Genomic DNA, 22661 nt, shown 5'->3' with positions numbered 1-22661 from the left:
TGTGAAAGCAACAAAAGCGTGTGTGTGTACGTGTGTGGGGGGAGGTGCGGCAACATTTCTGAGGAGGTGCGGCAACAGAGCTTCCCACAGGCTTACTCCACATTTGCCCGAGGCTCATTTGTTGTTATTGACATAGCATCACATCCCAATCACTCTGTCGCTGTCTGTCCTCATGAATCTACCTTTGCTTGTGTATCTGACAGGGCAATAAAGGGTCTGTCAGCTTCTGGTCCAATGCCTTTTACATACATAGGCAAATAACACCATAAAGTACTATTTCAAGGTGCATGTGTAACGTTACTGGTCTTCATGCTGGTGCATGGTGTTGTTTGCCCATGATCATATGGATCAGTGGACTTAATAAGGCAGCCGATCCATGTCAAACCTGTCGATTCCACAACCTCTCATTCCCATGCATCCTACAGGCGTTTGCTGTTGGAGTGCCTCGACCCAGGGTTAAAGTGGTAAAAATGGAGATCTAATTTGATTTTGTGCCTGTCCTGCAGACTAGAGGGAGTACTTTGTCAGGCTTCACCTTGTTTGGATCTCCGTCTTTGCCATCCCTGATTTGTATTCTGGAGTTGAAGGCGAGTTAGTTAAGCCCAAATCTGTCCGCAGGCAGACTGGGTTGGCACACGGTGGCCTACCTCCTTGCTAAGATGCCCTGTGGGCATCGCCCCGTTTAATAAGAGCTTAAGCAATGTATTGAAATGGTCTGCCACAATCCATCAACACAGAGACACTCACAGACAGACAAACGCGTGCACACACACAGACACACACTGACACACACACACACAGTAAAGTGTTAGTATTCACCTTACAAGGAGCTATGAAGGAGAGCAAAGGTAGAGATAGTACGTCCTACGCGTGCCCATCCTCAGAAAAGTAACGTGCACTCTCTCATGTAAATTAAATTGATTCTGCATCCAAGGTATTGTAGCGGATGCAAGAGATGGGTGATTGAAAGGTACAAGAAGTTTGCTCTTACCCATGGCTATCTGGAGAACGGAGCCACCCTCCTTTATCGCTCTTAAAGGAAAGATTCACCCATTTTGAATGTTATATTGTTTTTGTGCATCTCTGAGCGATGTTCTATCGATTCCCGGGTTAATTTCATGTTTTCATGTGTATCTGAGCTATTGTCGTTCAAGCAGGCAGAACTTTGGCCAGTATGACATAGCATTGTGATAAAGCCACTCTCACTACACTGGAAGTGAATAGGAAAACAGCTTTTAGATCGTGAAGCTGACCGATGTCGTAACGTGGGAGGTTGTCTTCTCTCGAATGAGCCATTGAGGATATTTTTTTTCTCCATATTCCTACCTCAAGAAATGTGTAATTTAACACATAAGAGTCTAAGCACATGTATTTAACCCTCTTATTTTTGGCACGAAACAGTCTAATACTATACAAGTTTGCGTTACTTTCAGGATAGGAAAATTCCGACAACAACAGGATGATCAAATTACAGCTAGGGCATCTGTACAGAGAGATTGCATTGTGGGTTTTGTAGTCGACTTGAGCTGCAACAGATTTCCATAATGATATTCAAATGTTGCTACCAACCTTATAACGACAAAATGAAACATAATGTTCTCACATATTAGTGTTATTTAAATTATAGGAATGAGTGGTTTTGGGTGGATTTGTCCTTTTAAGTGATCTCCTACACAGGCTGTGAATAGTAACATGGCTCCTCCGTGGGTGGGACAGACATCTGCAAAGCTATTCTGACACCTGCTCCAAGGTGCACACTGAACACTGGAGCTTTCTCTCTCTGCTGAAATCATCTATGGGGGACTAGAGTTTTTCACTGCTTATTTTTCCATTCTTTCTCCTCTTTCTTCTTTGAATAAAGGTCAAGCTTTGCTCTTGCTCCAGAAAGAGAGAGGGCAATGAGTCTAAGTCCTCTGGAAAGGTTAATGAATTCAGAAGTTAGGCCGAGGCAGCTGAGCCCCCAAGTCAAGCTGTGACAGGTTTTATGTGTGTGTCATCATGGAAATATGTTACAGCAATGATGATGGAAAACAGGGCCTATTCCTGCCATTGATATAATGACAGTATTTATCTATACAATGATCTGCTCAGATGGAGTCCATCCTCCTTCAGCATTTGGTCTTCTTCTATTGTTTACTCTATTTTCTTCTTATGATGCATTTTATTTTTCTTAGTATGATAAATTGGTTACTCATGTATCTTATTCTCTCAACCATGTGACCCTTTCTAGGACTTCTCCAGTTTGAGGCTCTTTCCCTCTACCTACCATCTATCAATACCACTCAACAGTTAACCAGTATAGGCATTATTCAGCAATCTCATTTGCCCATGGGGGTAAACTATGCAGTTCCCCCTGAGTGAATGGCAATGAGGAATTGTGAGTTCTCATTATACTTTCACTTCGGCAAATACATCTTCCAGTACATATTCATGGAAGAGAGAGAGCTCTGTGGAGAGGAGTCAAACAGAGGCAAATTAACGCTGAATTATTTAGTGTTTATTTCACATCAGATCCATCCAATGTAAACAGAATTTAGATTTCCCATAAATTTCTGACATTTTCCTGCAAGACGTCTCTCACCCTCCCTGACAGTTCTCTGCAGTTGTATTTTGATAGAAACATGGAACATGAATTGGTATAATTTTTCAGGAGTCACTTTTTGGAGAAAATTAAGCATTCCTCTGCTGTGATATGTGCTCTGTCACTCTTTTTTTCTTATATATGCAAAAATATATTAGACCCTCAGTTTTTCCGATGTGTTGACTGACTCCTGCCTTTCTCTCTCCTTGCAGGCTCAATGTGGGTAAGAATGACCTGTTGACCTTTTACGACGGCGATGACCTAACAGCTAACATCTTGGGTCAGTACAGTGGCACCAGGTCTCGCTTCAAGCTCTACACCTCCATGGCTGATGTCACCATCCAGTTCCAGTCGGACCCTGCTACCAACATCTACGGCTACGGCAACGGCTTCGTGGTCCACTTCTTTGGTGAGACATTACTCAGATACTGTTTAGTTGTAACTGCACACCGTTTTCTGAGAAATACTTTAAAGGAAGAGTTATTGGAAGATAAAAGATAAAACCTCTATTCTCCTGTGGCAAAATTGTTCCTCAGTAATTTTTTTTTACTATCACAGGCAACAAAATTATAATAAAATTCCCTTGGCTAAAAAGAGAGACTCCAAAAAGAGGCTGCTGTTAGCAACCAGTTAGAGAGGTAGATTATTACTAAATAGAAAGTAATACCGCAAAGAGAGAACGGCAGGATACAAGATGAAAAGCAGGGCTTTATCTGCTGTCTTTTCCCTCCGAACGGCCACCGGTGCATAGGATTATGGGGAATCAAACACAAAAACACAATTACGTGGAGCGCTTTGTCTACATCATCTGTATTTGCTGCGTGCTGCACCCCCAGCCTTGTGTGCCATAGTGAAAGAAGAAAGGGGCAGAATGGGTAGTGCCAAACCACCCACAGCCCGGCACACAGTGCAGTGTGCAACCACTGCAAATTGATGGCATGCTCTTCACACTCCAGAACCAAATTCACATGCAGAACGCACCACCGGATTCCCTGTGCTCTGCTGCTGGACTCTCATGAATCTGTTTTATTAACTACACACACCAGTACAGTCAGAGCATTTGGGCTTTACTTGATGTGTATAAATCAACCTGTGTAGATTTCATTAGTCTATATCATTAGAGAAATCCATTTCAATTTAAAGGTAATGTATTTTCCAGATGAATGGATAACCCATGTGCAGATGAGGGACTTTTTTTGTTGTTGAATTTTCCCCCCCCTTTTTCCCCCCAATTTCATAGTATCCAATTATTAGTAGCTACTATCTTGTCTCATCGCTACAACTCCCATATGTGCTCGGGAGAGACGAAGGTTGAAAGTCATGCATCCTCCGAAACACAACCCAACCAAGCCGCACTGCTTCTTAACACAGCCCGCATCCAACCCAGAAGCCAGCCGCACCAATGTGTCGGAGGAAACACCGTGCACCTGGCGACCTTGGTTAGCGTGCTCTGCTCCCGGCCTCCGCCACAGGAGTCGCTGGTGCGCGATGAGACAAGGATATTCCTCCCTAACCCGGACGACGCTAGGCCAATTGTGCGTTGCCCCACGGACCTCCCAGTCGCGGCCGGCTGCGACAGAGCCTGGGTGCGCAAACCCAGAGTCTCTGGTGGCACAGCTAGCGCTGCGATGCAGTGCCCTGGACCACTGCGCCACCTGTGAGGCGATGAGGGATATTTTTGACAAAGATAACATCTCAACATCCCCTGCTCATTCTATCTCTGTCTCTCTCAATATCTCTCCTTCCCCCTCTACCTCCAACTCACTCCATCCTGCCCCCGCCTGGCTCACCACCCACAGAGGTCCCCAGGAACGACACATGCTCTGAGCTGCCAGAGATCACTAATGGCTGGAAGAGCACCTCCCACCCAGACTTGATCCATGGGACAGTGGTCACCTACCAGTGTTACCCAGGTTACGAGGTGCAGGGCTCTGAGATCCTCATGTGCCAGTGGGACCTGACGTGGAGTGGAGACGTGCCTAGCTGTGAGAAAGGTAAGCTAGGAAATAACAACCCACTGGGCACACCATTTCATTTCAACATGGACATTTTAGTCATATTTGGTTGAGACGTTGATCAATGGAATTTCAACATTTATTCACCCATCCCAATGTTATCACTATGCTGTCAACCATTTAAAAGCAGAACAAAGTTCAAATTGAAATAGAATGTCAGATATTCTATATTTATAAAACAACTTTGTTATCACTGTGCTTTATCTATGGCACAACCCAATGACTTGGATTGCAGTTGAGGTGACATTTAAAAGTGCATACAGTTGAAGTCGGAAGTTTACATACATACACCTTGGCCAAATACATTTCAACTCAGTTTTTCACAATTCCTGACATTTAATCCTCATAAAGATTCCCTGTCTTAGGCCAGTTAGGATCACATCTTATTTTAAGAATGTGAAATGTCAGAACAATAGTAGAGAGTGATTTATTTCAGCTTCTATTTCTTTCATCACTTTCCCAGTAGGTCAGAAGTTTATATACACTCAATTAGTATTTGGTAGCATTGCCTTTAAATTGTTTAACTTGGGTCAAACATTTTGGGTAGTCTTCCACAAGCTTCCCACAATAAGTTGGGTGAATTTTGGCCCATTCCTTCTGACAGAGCTGGTGTAACTGAGTCAGGTTTGTAGGCCTCCTTGCTCGCACATGCCTTTTCAGTTCTGCCCAAAAATTGTCTATAGGATTGAGGTCAGGGCTTTGTGATGGCCACTCCAATACCTTGACTTTGTTGTCCTTAAGCTTTTTCAGTTCTGCCAGAATGCTACCAGAAACGGTTGACCAAAGTTAAAGAATTTAAAGGCAACACTACCAAATACTAATTGAGTGTATGTAAACTTCTGACCCACTGGGAATGTGATGAAAGAAATAAAAGCTGAAATAAATAATTCTCTCTACTATTATTCTGACATTTCACTTCCTTAAAATGAAGTGGTGATCCTAACTGACATAAGACAGTGAATTTTTACTAGGATTAAATGTCAGGAATTGTGAAACTTAGTTTAAATGTATTTGGCTAAGGTTTATGTAAACTTCCGACTTCAACTGTACATATACTGACTATTTACGTAACCAAATTAATTTACATTGTGTTGACAGTCATGCCTCTTGTATATATCCTTATGATTAAAAAATAACACCAGACTTGATTGAGCCATCACTATGCTATTTACCCCCCAGAACAGTTAAAAATGTATTTGGCTAAGGTGTATGTAAACTTCTGACTTCAACTGTACATATGAGATGAATAATGCAAAATATGTAAACATTAAAGTTAAAGTGACTAGTGTTCCATTATTAAAGTGGCCAGTGATTTCAAGACTATGTATATATCGCAGCAGCCTCTAAGGTGCTAGTGATAGCTATTTAACCGTCTGATGGCCTTGAGATAGAAGCTGTTTTTCAGTCTCTCTGTGCCTGCTTTGATGCACCTGTACTGAGCTCGCCTTCTGGATGATAGTGGGGTGAAGAGGCAGTGGCTCAGGTGGTTGTAGTCCTTGATTATCTTTTTGGCCTTCTTGTGTCATCGGCTGCTATAGGTGTCCTGTAGGGCAGGTAGTTTACCCACGGTGATGCGTTGGGCAGACGGCACCACCCTCTGGAGAGCCCTGCGGTTGCGGGTGTTGCAGTTGCCGTACCAGGCGGTGATACAGCCTGACAGGATGCTCTCAATTGTGCATCTGTAAAAGTTTGTGAGGGTTTTACGTGCCAAGCCAAGATTATTCAGCACACTGTCTGTGTGGACCATTTCAGTTTGTCCATGATGTGAATCCAGAGGATCTTGAAGCTTTCCACCTTCTCCACTGCAGTCCCTTCGATGTGGATAGGGGGTGCTCCACGATCCAAGTCCAAGTCCACGATCAGATCCTTTGTTTTGTTGACGTTGAGTAGAGGTTATTTTCCTGGCCCCACACTCCCAGGGCCCTCACCTCCTCAATGTAGGCTGTCTCTGGTAATCAGGATTATTACCGTTGTGTCATCTGCAAACTTGATGATTGAGTTGGAGGAATGTGTGGCCATGCACACATGGGTGAACAGACAGTACAGGAGGGGGCTGAGCACACAGCCTTGTGGGGACCCTGTGTTTGTGAGTGTTGTTTCCTACCTTCACCACCTGGGGGCCACCTGGGGGTCAGGAACTTCAGGACCCAGTTGCACAGTGCGGTGTTCAGACCCAGGGCCCAGAGCTTAATGATGAGGTTGAACTGTGTTGTACTATGGTGTTGAATGCTGAGCTATAGTCAACGAACAGTATTCTTAGATAGGTATTCCTCTTGTCCAGATGGGAAAGGGCAGTGTGCAGTACAATGGCGATTGCATCGTCTGTGGATCTTTTGGGGTGGTAAGCAAATTGAAGTGGGTCTGTGGTGTCAGGTAAGGTAGAGGTGATATGATTCTTGACTAGTCTCTCAATGCACTTAATGATGACAGAAGTGAGTGCTACTCAGTCATTTAGTTCAGTTTAGTTCAGCTTTTCTGAACATGCTCTGAGGATGCGGCTAGGGATTCCGTCTGGGCAGGCAGCCTTGCAAGGGTTAACATACTTAAATGTCTTACTCAGGTAGCCCACGGAGAAGGAGAGCCAACAGTCCTTGGTAGCTGGCTGCTTCGGTGGTTGAGAGAATTCCAAGAGTGTGCAAAGTTGTCATCAAGGGTGGCTTCTTTGAAGAATCTCGAATAGAAAATATATTTGGAACACTTTTAGGTTTCTACATGATTCCATATGTGTTATTTAATAGTGTTGATGTCTTCATCATTATTCTACAATGTAGAAAATAGTAAAAATAAAGAAAAACCCTTGAATGAGTAGGTGTGTCCAAACTTTTGACTGGTACTGTATGTACAGTAGGAACTAAATTCATTTATTTCAACAAGGCACATCTGTATGTAAAAAAAATACTATTAAGATTTGAAAATAACTTGAACATTCAAAACAATTCAATTGTAGTGATACAATTTTTAAAAACAGTACAATTAAAAACCATAAAGTTGCCAGACTTCAATATACTTCAGACTCCAGAAATTAACGTGTATAATTCTTTCACCCATTCAATCCCTCATTCACCCCTCTGTTACTTGTTACTTGTCCATCAACCAGCTGATATGTCAACACTTCCTACAGATGATAACCTGTGTTGTCAAATCCAGAGGAAAATGCAATGTCAGGATACTCACTTTTAGTACCACTTGGTTTTACAGCCACTGCTACACCAAAGCAATAGTCATGCCAAATTTAACCAGACATTTTAAGTGAGAACATTATTTAATTAATGGCATTCATAAACCACTAGTGTGAACATAATTTGCTGTCCCGAAATCTATTGCTTCAGGGGTCTACTGAGAAACATGCAACTCAAACTGTTTTGACTGCCACCTACAGGTGAGAGAACATGTTGCATACACCTCAACAAGCCTGTGTTGTGTTTGATCATGTCACTTGACCTGAATTTAAACCTTTATTTAAAGCCTTTTCCAGAAATTAGAATTATACAAAAAATGAAAGCAATTGTCTGAGGATGGTGCTGGACCATCTGACATAAAAAGAAAAGAGGAAAGTTTGGTGAAAAGGCTGCAGCCCTTTACACTCGTAACTGTATATGGGTTGAACATGGCAGATTTCAGCACTAATACATTGGAACACAGTAACTGCTATACATGACATAACAGCTCTCGGGCTCTGCACTTCACAGCGCTGTATGGATTTTGACTGACAGACATTGTGAATTTGAGCACCTCGAGCAACAAGAAAATGTCTCATCCCTCATGCTAATTGGGCAACTTTTGCAAATGTTTTGTTGTCTGAGTGGGGGAAATGCTGTAAATGAAGAGGATTCTATGTATTTTGAAAGACGAGACATTGAGGATTATAATAAATACCATCTTGACATAGCCGCGGGAAGTAGGGGTGCTGAGGGTGCTGCTGCACCGCCTTATAAATCACCATTTTTAAAAAAGTATTAATATAAAAAATGCAGTTCCAAGATGACAAATGTCGTATGCTTGGCTGTTCTAAACAGAATGAGCCTATGTTTGTCTATTGTGAAGACAATTAGCAGCGGCACACACACCTGAAGGCACTCATGACTCCTTTCTACGCGCATCAAAATTATGATCTGGTTCACTCAATTGCATTGTGAAGGCTTAACACTGTAATATCATATTTAATAACTTAACTAGTCATGTTGGCATTAGAACAGGCTTTCAAATGATGCCCACCTGACCCGGACTGCGATTTATACTGGGATGTTTTTGAATTGCGTAGACAACAACAACAGTAATTGTGTGAGGGCGGGGATGCAGGGCTGTGTTCCAAACAAAACAACGATAAGTGTGCTAATCTATGGGTTTTACATGACTGGGAATACAGATGGTCACAGAACTTTTTAAAAAGGTAGGGGCGTGTCTCCGAAAACCAGTCAGTATCTGGTGTGACCACTATTTGCCTCAGGCAGGCGACACATCTCCTTTGCATAGAGTTGATGAGGCTGTTGATTGTGGCCTATGGAATTTTGTCCCACTCCTCTTCAATGGCTGTGTGAAGTTGGATATTGGTGGGAACTGGAACACGCTGTCGTTCATGTCAATCCAGAGCATCCCACACATGCTCAATGGCTGACATGTCTGGTGAGTATGCAGGCCTTGGAAGAACTGGAACATTTTCAAATTCCAGGAATGCTTGCAACATGGGGCCATGCTTATCATGATGAAACATGAGGTGATGGCGGCAGATGAATGGCACAACAATGGGCCTCAGGATTTCGTTGCGGTATCTCTGTGCATTCAAATTGACATCGATAAAATGCAATTGTTTTCATTGTCCGTGGCTTATGCCTGCCCATACAATAACCCCACCACCACTCTGTTCACGACATTGCCCGGAAAAGATGAAACTGAGAAGAGCACAATTCACGGATGCCAGTGGCCATCAAAGGTGAGCATTTTCCCACCTAAGTCGGTTACGATGCCGAACTGCAGTCAGGTCAAGACCCTGGCGAGGACGACGAGCACGCAGATCAGCTTCTCTGAGATGGTTTCTGACAGTTTGTGCAGAAATTCCTCGATTGTGCAAACCCAGAGCTTCATCAGTTGTCTGGGTGGCTGGTCTCAGATGGTCCTGCAGGTCAAGAAGACGGATGTGGACGTCCTGGGCCGGCGTGGTTACACAGGATTTGCCTGTGAGGCCGGTTGGACGTACTGCCAAATTCTAAAAAATGAAGTTGGAAGCAGCTTATGGTTGAGAAATTAACATTAAATTATTTGACAACAGCTCTGGTGGACATTCCTGCAGTTAGCATGCCAATTGCACTCTCCCACAAAACTTGAGACATATTTAGCATTGTATTGCGTGACAAAACTGCACATTTTAGAGTGGCATTTTATTTTCCCCAGCACACATGTGTAATGATCCGGCTATTTAATCAGCTTATTAATGTGCCACACCTGTCGTCAGGTGGAATTGATTATCTTGGGAAAGGAGAAATGCTCACTAACAGGGATGTAAAAAAGAATTGGAGCCCAAAAATGTAGAGAAATAAGTGCATATGGAAAATTTCTGGGATCTTTTATTTTAGCTCATGAAACATAGGACCAACACTTTATATGTTGCTATTGAATGTATCCAGAGTGAATGTAGTATTTACTGCAGTATAATGTAGTATTTACAGCAAAAAAAAAGAGTAGTACACTATATATACAAAAGTATGTGGACACGCCTTCAAATGAGTGGATTCGGCTATTTCAACCACACTCGTTGCAGACAGGTGTGTAAAATCAAGTACACCGCCATGCAATCTCCATAGACAAACATTTGCAGTAGAATGGCCAAACTGAAGAGCTTAATGACTTTCAACATGACACCGTCATTGGATGCCACCTTTACAACAAGTCAGTTTGTCTAATTTCTGCCCTAATAGAGCTGCCCTGGTCAACTGTAAGTGCTGTTATTGTGAAGTGTAAACATCTTACTGCAACAACAGCTCAGCCACGAAGTGGTAGGCCACACAAGCTCACAGAATGAGACCTCAGAGTGCTGAAGTGCGTAGTGCGTAAAAATTGTCCTCAGTTGCAACACTCACTTCCAAACTGCCTCTAGAAGCAACATCAGCACAAGAACTGTTCGTTGGGAGCTTCATGAAATGGGCTTCCATGGCTGAGCAGCCACAAGTCTCAGATCACCATGCACATTGCCAAGCTTCGGCTGGTGTGCTTCACCATCTGGCAGTCCGATGTACAAATCTGGGTTTAGCGGATGCCAGGAGAACGGTACCTGCCCCAATGCATAGTGCCAACTGTAAAGTTTGGTGGATGAGGAATAATGGTCTGGTTTGGGCTAGGCCCCTTAGTTCCAGTGAAGGGAAAACTTAACGCTACGGCATACACAATGACATTCTAGACGATTCTGTGTTTCCAACTTTGTGGCAACAGTTTGGGGAAGGCCCTTTCGGCATGGCAATGACCCCATGCACAAAGCGAGGTCCATACAGAAATGTTTTTTCAAGATCGGGAAGGAACAACTTGACTGTCCTGCACAGAGCCCTGACCTCAACCCCATGGAGCACCTTTGGGATGAATTGGAACGCCGACTGCGAGCCAGGCCTAATCGCCCGAAACATCAGTGCCCGACCTCACTAATGCTCTTGTGGCTGAATGGGAGCAAGTCCACACAGCAATGTTCCAACATCTAGTGGAAGGCCTTCCCAGAAGAGTGGGGGCTAGCAGCAAAGGGTGGATCAACTCCATATTTATGCCAATGATTTTGGAATTGACTATTTGACAAGCAAATGTCCACATACTTTTGTAGTGTATATACCATAGTATTTACTGTAGTGGTTATGCTGACTGTAGTATACTGTAGTATCTACTGTATTTTTTGCGAACTGTTGTATACTGTAGTATTTACTGTTGTGTTTTTGTTTTATCTTTGACGTAGAAGTGTGGGATGTTCTCCTTCAGGAAATCTACTGTAGAAATACTAAAAGAACACATTTTCCATAACCTGTAAGGAGGTAGAACTGGGTTATGAATGCAGACTTCAGCACTTCTGCTCTTTTCTATAACCTGTAGGCAACACAATATATGGTCTATACTTGGCATATAGGTTTCTCACTCAGGTGGGCAAAAATAGAGATGAGGGGAATGGGCAGGGTATGTGGAAATTAGACACTGCAGTATTTACTATATTTAAATAAGTATAGTGTTTGTGTGGACTGTAGTGATTTTGCAGACCTTTCTGTATTATTTACTGCAGTGTTCTTTGGGGGATTTACTATCGTATTCTACGGTATACTACAAAATTATTACACATGATCTACAGTGTAAAGTATGGTATTACATAGTATACTACAGTTTACTACAGAATTCTATAGTAAGTACCCTAGTATTCTATAGTAAACTGTAATATTTTTTTTTTTATGTTGGGATGTCCCTTGGGCTGTAGGCTGCAACGCCTGAATGGCTTCAATATCCAGCCATGTTAATTTTTAATGACCAAGAAGATAGATGTCTGATATTCAATTAGAAGGCTCTGTGTCATCTACTGGGTTATTGTATGAGACTGGCACGTTATTAAGGGAACCACTGTTGATCACCTGTGGTGTAACTGATAATGATGATTGTGAATGTATTGTACTGTAGTGGTTATGTATTAGAGTGGTTATCCATTTGCCTGTGTTTTCTGTCTTTCTGTTTTCTGTGTCTGTGTAATCAGTGATGACGTGTCCTGACCCGGGGAATGTGGAGCACAGCCGGAGGATGGTGACGGGATCCCGCTTCATGGTGGGATCGACGGTGCAGTATGTGTGCAATAAGGGCTACTCCCTGTCTGGAAGCACACTGCTCACCTGCTACAACAGAGACTCAGCCAACCCCAAGTGGAGCGAGAGGCTGCCCAAGTGTAACCGTAAGTCGGGAAACTATATCTGGTCAAATACACACACACACACACACGCACAAACACACAGTGTTTTTTATTTTATTCAAGCAGGATAGTCGTCCTCCTCTCTAACAATCAGCATGGTTTTTCTAAAAGTCTACAGCATTCCTTTAGATAACTCAGAGAACTCTGTGCCAGTAAGTGTATCGTTCAACTTGTGCTGTGATTTGTTGAGTCAACTCAACTGACATTACAAAAATGAGCGGCATCAGTTAGCATAATTTGAATTAACATTATACATTACCATGGTGATCCAGCATCAGTTGATAGAACATTCCACATTACCATGGAAATGATCGCATCACAATACCAGGCAGCCATTGCGAGTCTACCCATGAGTTTACCAGTCAAATTGCCAGGGTTAAAGCTTCCAAGCCTGCTCTATTCATTCTATTTCTGTGGTGATAGTGCCTTTTCATAGCTGCATCTATCAGTGTCAAACATCATTACTTTTGCATAGCGCAAAACAAGGCGAGGTACAGCTAACTGCCAAAATGAAGGAAACACCAACATAAAGTGTCTTAATAAGGCGTTTAGATTTATTTGATAATTTACAACACAATACAAGCACACATGGATAATGCATTTAAAATCATTAAGAATTACAAAAAAAAGTTAGAAAATGGCCATTGTGGTCCACTTAAATAAATGGCTCAAAGAATTTACAAGCATAACATAGTAGGCCTAGGCTAGACAGTAGACCTAACCTACTATCACGTTTAATGTGAGACCCAGATGCAGACTGTGTGGAAGTAACAATGTTTATTACAACAACAGGGGCAAAGGTACAGCATGGCAGGCAGGCTCAGGGTCAGGTCAGGCAGAGGTCGATAATCCAGAGTAGTGGGGCAAAGGTACAGGATGGCAGGCAGGGTCAGGACAGGTAGAAGGGTCAAAGCTGGGAAAAACTACAAAACAGGAACTTAGACAAGACAGGAGCAAGGGGAAAACCGCTGATAGGTTCTACGAACAAAAACAAACTGGCAACAGACAAACGGAGAACACAGATATAAATACACAGGGGATAATGGGGAAGATGGGTGACACCTGGAGGGGGGTGGAGACAAGCACAAACACAGGTGAAACAGATCAGGGCGTGACACCTACTAGGCATACTTAGGTTACAGATATAATAATAATAAATAAATGTTTGAACTTGTATAGTGCTTTTCAAAAAAGCTCAAAGTGCATAAAAAGAAAAACAACAAGCATAACATTTAAATGATGGAGATTGAAAGTCTCTGTTGGCGTAGGGCCACCTCTGCCTCGAGACCTGCTTCAATGTGCCTTTGGTATAGATTCTACAAGTGTCTGGAACTCTATTGGAGGGATGTGACACCATTCTTCTGTGGGAAATTCTATGATTTTGTGTTTTTTGTTGACGGTGGTGGAAAACGCTGTCTCAGGCGCCACTCCAGAATCTCCCATAAGTGTTCAACTGGGTTGAGCTTTGGTAACACACACACACACACACACACACACACACACACACACACACACACACACACACACACACACACACACACACACACACACACACACACACACACACATACACACACACACACACACACACACACACACACACACACACACACACATTTATAAATGGTGATTATTAATGGTCTAATAATAATAATAACAATAATAATAATAGTAACAGCCATGGTGTGTGTCTGTCTGTGTGTGTCCTGGCAGCTGAGAAGTATGAGCCCTGCAGGAACCCTGGTGCCCCCTCCACCAGCGTGCAGAGCTTAGAGAAAGCCTTCTACCAGGCAGGGGAGACACTGAGCTTCTCCTGCCGTACCGGATATGAGCTGCAGGGGGAGCCCACCATCCGCTGTGTCCCTGGACACCCGTCACAGTGGAGCGGCACACCACCCGCCTGTAGAGGTACACATGTATCAACTTCTAATAACTTATGATACCCAGTTCCATGATGTGTAAAATGATCAGGGTACCCAAATCGCTTTTCTTTTTTTCCAGCATCCTCTTTGCAGTATTTGAATGAGCGGAAGTTGGATGGTAAGGACAGTATGTATACCAGCTAGTTGTAACCACAGTGTGAAGTATTATGATGCCATAGAGGAGATATACACTACATGACCAAAAGTATGTGGACACCTGCTCATCAAACATTTCATTCCAAAATCATTGGCATTCATATGGAGTTGCCCCCCCTTGCTGCTATAACAGCCTCCACTCTTTTCACTAGAGGTTGGAACATTGCTGCGGGGACTTGCTTCCATTCAGCCACAAGAGCATTAGTGAGGTCGGGCACCGATGTTAGGCGATTAGGCCTGGCTTGCAGTCTGCATTCCAATTCATCCCTAAGGTGTTCGATGGGGTTGAGGTCAGGGCTCTGTGTTTCTCATCACTCCAGAGAACACATTTCCACTGCTCCAGAGTCCAATGGTGGCAAGCTTTACACCACTCCAGCCGATGTCGATCTTGTGTGCGGCTGCTCAGCCATGGAAGCCCATTTTATGATGCTCCCATTGAACAGTTCTTGTGCTGACGTTGCTTCTAGAGGCAGTTTGGAACTCGGCAGTGAGTGTTGCAACCGAGCAAATGCGATTTTTATGCGCTACGTACTTCATCACTCAGCAGTTCTGTTTTGTGAGCTTGTGTGGCCTACCACTTTGCGGCTGAGACGTTGTTGCTCTTAGACATTTCCACTTCACGAGAACAGCACTTGCAGTTGACCAGGGCAGCTCTAGCAGGCCAGAAATTTGACGAACTGACTTGTTGGAATGGTGGCATCCTATGACGGTGCCATGTTGAAAGTCGCTGAACTCCTCACTAAGGCCATTCTACTGCTGTGCTCGATTTTATATGCCTGTCAGCAACGGGAGTGGCTGAAATAGCCGTATCCACATACTTTTGTGTATATATAGTATACTTATGCTGTACTTGTTTCAGGTAATTTCTAGTTATGCATGTTTCATGTTTATTTTCAGTTGCTAGTCCTGAGTACGGTATGGAGGGAACCAACATTGCCATCGCCGTTCTGATTCCTGCTGCGGTTGTAGTGGTAGTCATCCTGGGGATTTACCTCTACTTTGCAAAGTGAGTATGAGAATAAGAGATTGGAAAGTAACTACATAACTAATTCAGTTATATGCTTCAGAGCAGTTGAGACTGTTCAAGTGTGCTTGTTTGTCTCTGTCCCTCTTAGACTTCAGGGGAAGACCATCAGAATGCCAACATCATCCCTGCTGCCGTATGACAACATGACAGAGGAGTCAGCCTTCAACAACCCAATCTATGATAAAGGAGTAAGTACGGATGTCATGCACATGAATCTCCGAGACATGGACTCCAAGAATACCATTGTCCAGTCCTGATCCTTCTCATTGCAATCTGCCTGACTGTCATCTCATATCTTACCAGCAGAGGGCACCATCTAACACATCAGCAACCAGAGCTCTGAACTGAGCCTCTAAATTTGTGGTCTTGTGATGAATGCAGACAAGCACTACTGCCAATCAATTCTGGCTCTCGAGGTCTATTACTTAGCTTTAAAGTTTGGAAGCTCTACAGTCTACTTAGCTTTAAATATTTAAAGCACTACAGTCTACTTAGATTTAAAGCTAAATGTGTTTTTGTATGAGTATCACATTATTTTCAGGGGATAAATAGGACCGCACAAGCACTCCATCAGTGGATAGGGGACATGTAGTGCACAGATGTGTTTACATTCGAAATTTGAGCATGACAACTACGTTCCTGGAGAGATGATGACTGTATGAAAGAGGTGAAATATATATTTTTGTAATACTTAATATCAGTGTCAGCGTCAAAGACACTTTAAAGCTCATCCATCATTGTCATTATCATGTCATTCACATGTGATTGAGTTGTGCAGTCATTGAGTCTCATCCATTAATTACACTGGACAAAAATCTAAACGCAACATGCAACAATTTCAAAGACTTTACTTAGTTACAATTCATATAAGGAAATCAGTCAATTTAAATAAATTCATTAAGCCCTAATCTATGGATTTCACATGACTGGGAATACAGATATGCATATGTTGGTCACAGACACCTTTTAAAAATAAAGTAGACGCGTGGATCAGAAAACCAGTCAGTATCTGCTGTGACCATCATTTGCCTCATGCAGCGCGACACATCTCATTCTCATAGAGCTGACCAGGCTGTTGATTATGGCCTGTGGAATGTTGTCCCACCCCTTTTCAATGGCTGTGCGAAGCTGCTGGATATTGGTGGGAATTGAAACATGCTGTTGTACATGTTGATCCAGAGCATCACAAACATGCTAAATGGGTGACATGTCTGTTATGCAGGCCATTGAAGAACTGGGAGATTTTCAGCTTCCAGGAATTGTGTACAGATCCTTGCGACATGGGGTCATGCATTATCATGCTAAAACATGAGGTGATGGCAGTGGATGAATGGCACAACAATGGGCCTCAGGATCTAGTCACAGTATTTCTGTGCATTCAAATTGCCATCAATAAAATGCAATTGTGCTCTTTGTCTGTAACTTATGCCTGCCCATACCATAACCACACTGCCACCATGGGGCACTCTGTTCACACAGTTGACATCAGAAAATCACTCGCACACTTAACACCATCTGTCCGGTACAGTTGAAACCGGGATTCGCCAGTTCACATTTGAGAGAAATCTGCTTTTTGTGCATATGGAACATTTCAGGGATAATTATTTCAGCTCATGAAACATGGGACCAACACTTTACATGTTGCATTTATATTTTTGTTCAGTATAGTTTGAAATGCTTTTGAAATGTATACACATATGGACCCTTTTATGAATTATGATTATTAAATCACATGGACTATGACAAAAAATCTGTGCAATAGACAGTATTTAAATTTACACCTGGTATTTACATTAGTTTTATGTGTTTCACTTAAGAACATTATCAGAGCACTTAGATTTGACATTGAGTCTCAATTATTGTATTTGGTTTACACATTCCTTTGTCCATCCTTCATATCTGCATCATTTAGTGTACAAATATGTGTTTTATTTCATGTGAGTGTTGGATTTGTTGTGAAATGTCAAAGGCACAATGTACGATAAACATGATTCCACCATGTACAGTACCAGTCAAAAGCTTGGACACACCTACTCATTCAGTTGTTCTTTATTTTTTACTATTTTGTACATTGTAGAATAATAGTGAAGACATTAACTATGAAATAACACATATGGAATCATATAGTAACCAAAAAAGTGTTAAACAAATCAAGATATATTTTATTTGAAATTCTTCAAAGTAGCCACCCTTTGTCATGATGAAAGACTTGCACACTTGGCATTCTCTCAACCAGCTTAACCTGGAATGCTTTTCCAACAGTCTTGAAGGAGTTCCCACATATGCTGAGCACTTGTTGGGTGCATTTCCTTCACTCTGCGGTCAAACCCATCCCAATTGGGTTGAGGTCAAGTGATTGTTGAGTCTAGGTCATCTGATGCAGCACTCCATCACTCTGCTTCTTGGTAAAATAGCCCTTACACAACCTGGAGGTGTGTTGGGTCATTGTCTGGAGGTGTGTTGGGTCATGATAGTCCCACTAAGCGCAAACCAGATGGGAATGCATACCGCTGCAGAATGCTGTGGTAGCCATGCTGGTTAAGTGCTGAGGATAACACAGTGCCACCGATGCGGCCCGCTACCAAGGACTGTGGGCTCTCCTTCTCTGTGGCAGACGTGAGTAAGACATTTAAGCATATTAATCCTCGCAAGGTTGCCGGTCCAGACGGCATCCCTAGACGCGTCCTCAGAGCATGCGCAGACCAACTGGCTGGTGTGTTTACGGACATATTCAATCTCTCCCTATCCCAGTCTGCTGTCCCCACATGCTTCAAGATGGCCACCATTGTTCCTGTACAAGAAAGCAAAGGTCACTGAATTATTTAAAAAAAAATGTATTTCACCTTTATTTAACCAGGTAGGCTAGTTGAGAACAAGTTCTCATTTACAACTGCGACCTGGCCAAGATGAAGCAAAGTGACAGAGTTACACATGGAATAAACAAGCATACAGTCAACACAATCGAGAAAAAAAAATGAAAATCTATATACAGTGTGTGCAAATGGCATGAGGAGGTAAGGCAATAAATAGGCCATAGTAGCGAAGTAATTACAATTTAGCAAATTAACACTGGAGTGAGATGTGCAGAGGATGTGCAAGTAAAAATACTGGTGTGCAAAAGAGCAGAAAAGTAAATAAAAACAATATGGGGATGAGGTAGGTAGATTGTATGGGCTATTTACAGATGGGCTATGTACAGCTGCAGCGATCGGTTAGCTGATGTTTTAAGTTAGTGAGGGAAATATAAGTCTCCAACTAAATGACTATCGCCCCATAGCACTCACTTCTGTCATCATGAAGTGCTTTGAGAGGCTATTCAAGGATCATATCACCTCTACTTTACCTGTCACCCTAGACCCACTTCAATTTGCTTCCCGCCCCAATAGATCCACAGACCGATGCAATCGCCATCGCACTGCCCTATCCCATCTGGACAAGAATACCTATGTAAGAATGCTGTTCATTGACTACAGCCTTGCCTTCAACACCATAGTACCCTCCAAGCTCATCATCAAGCTCGGGGCCCTGGGTCTGAACCCCACCCTGTGCAACTGGGTCCTGGAGTTCCTGACGGGCCTCCCCCAGGTGGTGAAGGTAGGAAACACCTCCACTTCGCTGAACCTCAACAGTGGAGCCCCACAAGGGTGCGTGCTCAGCCCCCTCCTGTACTCCCTGTTCACCCATGACTGCGTGGCCATGCACACCTCCAACTCAATCATTAAGTGTGCTAATGTCCATTGCTAATGTTCATTGTGTCTAATGTCCATTGCTTGTGTTTCCTGGCCCAAGCAAGTCTCTTCTTCTTTTTGGTGTCCTTTAGTAGCGGTTTCTTTATAGCAATTCAACCATGAAGTCCTGATTCACGCAGTATCTTCTGAACAGTTGATGTTGAGAAGAGACTGCAGAGGTAACTCTATCTTCCTTTCCTGTGGCGGTCCTCAGGAGAACCAGTTTCACCATAGTGCTTGATTGTTTTTGCGACTGAATTTTAAGAAACTTTCAAAGTTCTATTGAATGACCTTCATGTCTTAAAGTAAAGTAATGATGGACTGTCGTTTCTCTTTGCTTATTTGAGCTGTTCTTGCCATAATATGAACTTTGTCTTTTACCAAACAGGGCTTTCTTCTGTATACCACCCCTACCTTGTTACAACACAACTGACTCAACTGGCTCAAACGCATTAATTAACTTTTAACAAGGCACACCTGTTAATTGAAATGCATTCTCATGAAGCTGGTTAGGAGAATGCCAAGAGTGTGTAAAGCTGTCATTATGGCAAAGGGTGGCTACTTTAAAGAATCTCAATTATAAAATATATTTGGATTTGTTTAACACTTTTTTGGTTACTATATGATTCCATATGTGTTATTTCATAATTTTTATGTCTTCACTATTATTCTATAATGTAGAAAATAGTCAAAAGAAAGAAAAACCCTTGAATGAGTAGGTGTGTCCACACTTTAAACTGGTACCGTATATCAATGTGTTGTGTTAAACTATTCATCAACTCTGTTAAAAGCCATCTCACTTGATTCAAAATATTGTGTTGCGGGAATGTCCTATTAGTTAAGCAGGTATTCAGACGGCTGTGTGACGTGAGCAGATGTGCTTCTCTAATTAGTTACTTACATGATCTGGTCTCCGCTTTGACTGGGCCATACTCTCCTCATCCTCCTCGTTTTCCACCTCTTCCTCCCATCAGCCGGCTTGTGTTCTGTGATTATTAATTGTCTGTCTGTCTGTCCCTCCTTGGCTGCCTGCAAAAGAACAATGAGGTGAGGCCTTCTTCTGATGCCGACTGTCCATCTTAACGAGCACACCTCATATCCACCTCACCCCCTGTATCACCTGTTACTGTACCAAACTGGTGTCAAAACTTCAGTCAACACATTGTGGGGTTAATGGGTTCCTCACCACTGAGCTCCCTGACCCCCACTAACTTCATCACTCTCTCTTTTTCTCTTTCCCTCAAGTAGTTACTATTAACTTAAAATTGGGAAAGAAAATACCTTTGCATAACATCTCACTGTTGATAATGAAAGTAAAGTATGGGGTGGCTGTGGCTGAGGAACTGAAGTATTATGACCCAGAGTAAGAACCTTTGATGAGTGTGTTTGTCTGGTCTTTACAGGAAAAAGGAGATTATGAGGTAACCATTTAGAGACCTTACAGCGAGAGGAATTCAACCGTTGCTTTTTGTGACCTCTCAGCTTTTCTGCGATGACTTCAGCTCCTATTCCTCACTCTTCTTCCTCTTCATTCCCTCCTTTTTGTGGGCTTTTGTAAATATCCGTCTTTCCAGAGGACTTCTACCAGAGCTGCAGCGGTGGTGGTTCAACATGGTGTTATTTTTGTAGAGCTTCAACACAGATGGCCTTTCTTTAGAGTTTCTACATTGTTTATTTCATAAGCCCAGGACTGGTTACATTATGGGGGATAGTGATACATTAAGTTTAATTGGTTTTTAAGTTTTACATGAGAAATCTGAAGAATGAATGTACCGATAATGAGTTTGCAAAGATTTTGAAATATACACTATACATGAAAAATACATTATGACCCACAGTTGACTGAACATTGTCCAAATTTCACATTTACCTTAAGTGAATATTTTAATTTTCAATTTTGCTACTATAACTCCACCAACCATGTCTATAGCTATATGTTTTTTTTTTAAATCACTTTGTAAATAAACTGCCTGTCTAATATGAGGGTGTCTGAGACTTGACGAACCAAATTAGTGTTTTGTTCAAGTTTGACTCACAGTTTTGTTGAGAGACATGTCCTGTGCTAAAACAACTATAAAATACATCAGAGAAATGTATAGACCACAGTGTTAAGCTCCCCTTCATGGCAGATATAGAGTAGGTAAATACTACTTGGTTAAACTAATGTTAAATCCCAACAGCTTTCTCTTGAGAGTATGCACCAATTTAATGAAAAGGAGGCCATCTAAAATCCCATCTTCTACAAAGTGCTGTTCTTTAAAGTACACAAACGTCATGTACATAAGAATGCTCATGGGCCACTGTCTACCACCCCTTGTCTGTGCTCTCCTTCATTTCTGTCTCTCCACACAAGAAATTGACTGCTTAAGGTATTGAACTGCATCCACAACATTTGTTGACGTCAAAGAACATGTCAGATATTCAAACTATGTGTACTTTTCTTCTCTTTGTAAAATAAACAATCCATCCAGTCCAATCTGAGTTTGCAAGTCACAACAGGTTTTATTTTTACTGTTTATCTTAATTGTTGTCTCTATAAATGTTAAATTGACTCCCTTTGGTATCATTATGTGTCTTTGGTCATAAACTTTGAATATATAGTGCAAACTGATGATTGCCCAGCAATAGTACATTCAGAGTAAGTTGTAAGGTGGGTGTATATTTTATTACTCAAAATCTGAATAAAAAGAACTGCATTAACTGTGAAAAATTCCCCCGAGAGTTAGACTCTGTGTAAAAAGGATTGCAAGAAATTGACCACCTTTATCTGACAGAACTGTCATATCTTGCTGAAATGTGCATTGATTATACAAAACAAATGTGAAATGCACCTTAAAATAAGTAAATCACATGAAAAAATATTACAGTTTACTATAGAATACTACAAGACTTACTAAAGAATTCTGTAGTAAACTGTAGTATACTGAAGAATTCTATACTACACACTGTAGTATCCCTCTAACACGTGTAGTACTTACTATAGAATGTTGTAGTATACTGTAGAATATCGTAAATACTACAGCATTATTCGCAAAAAAAGCACTCTAGGAAATACTACAGTAATGTCCACAAACACTACAGTCCGCAAAATTAGCACACTTATTTAAATATAGTAAATACTACAGTATTCAATTTCCATATTACCTGCCCATTCCCCTCTCCATATCCCAAGTTGTGCCACTGATAAGTGAGAAATGTACTTAACAAGTATAGACCATATATTGTGTTCCCTACAGATTATAGAAAAGCGCAGAGGATCTAAACTATCTGTTAAGACCCCAGTCCTACCTACCTACCTACCTACCTACAGGTTGTGG

The 22661-nt window shown here is 42.1% G+C and overlaps 1 protein-coding gene across 3 annotated transcripts in view; it reads left to right on the top strand.

Moving 5' to 3' along the window:
• Nucleotides 1-22054, top strand: part of LOC112257625 (seizure protein 6) — a 228209-nt gene extending 206155 nt beyond the window's left edge. The window contains exons 10-18 of one of the 3 annotated variants that reach the window (XM_024431337.2): nucleotides 2794-2990; nucleotides 4381-4575; nucleotides 12302-12493; nucleotides 14225-14419; nucleotides 14513-14551; nucleotides 15487-15595; nucleotides 15705-15804; nucleotides 20383-20391; nucleotides 20748-22054. In XM_024431337.2, coding sequence (XP_024287105.1) covers nucleotides 2794-2990; nucleotides 4381-4575; nucleotides 12302-12493; nucleotides 14225-14419; nucleotides 14513-14551; nucleotides 15487-15595; nucleotides 15705-15804; nucleotides 20383-20391; nucleotides 20748-20777 — 1066 coding nt within the window. In that variant the 3' untranslated portion in view covers nucleotides 20778-22054. Of the gene's footprint in view, nucleotides 1-2793; nucleotides 2991-4380; nucleotides 4576-12301; nucleotides 12494-14224; nucleotides 14420-14512; nucleotides 14552-15486; nucleotides 15596-15704; nucleotides 15805-20382 lie in introns of all 3 variants that reach the window. The other 2 variants (XM_024431336.2, XM_024431338.2) reach the window with 2 other exon arrangements.
• The last annotated feature ends 607 nt before the right edge of the window (nucleotides 22055-22661 follow it).

The sequence above is a fragment of the Oncorhynchus tshawytscha genome, linkage group LG09, assembly GCF_018296145.1.
Source record: "Oncorhynchus tshawytscha isolate Ot180627B linkage group LG09, Otsh_v2.0, whole genome shotgun sequence".
Classification (NCBI taxonomy): Eukaryota; Metazoa; Chordata; class Actinopteri; order Salmoniformes; family Salmonidae; genus Oncorhynchus; species Oncorhynchus tshawytscha.
Note: the sequence above shows the minus strand (reverse complement) of the source record. Positions and strands in the feature narration are given on the sequence as shown.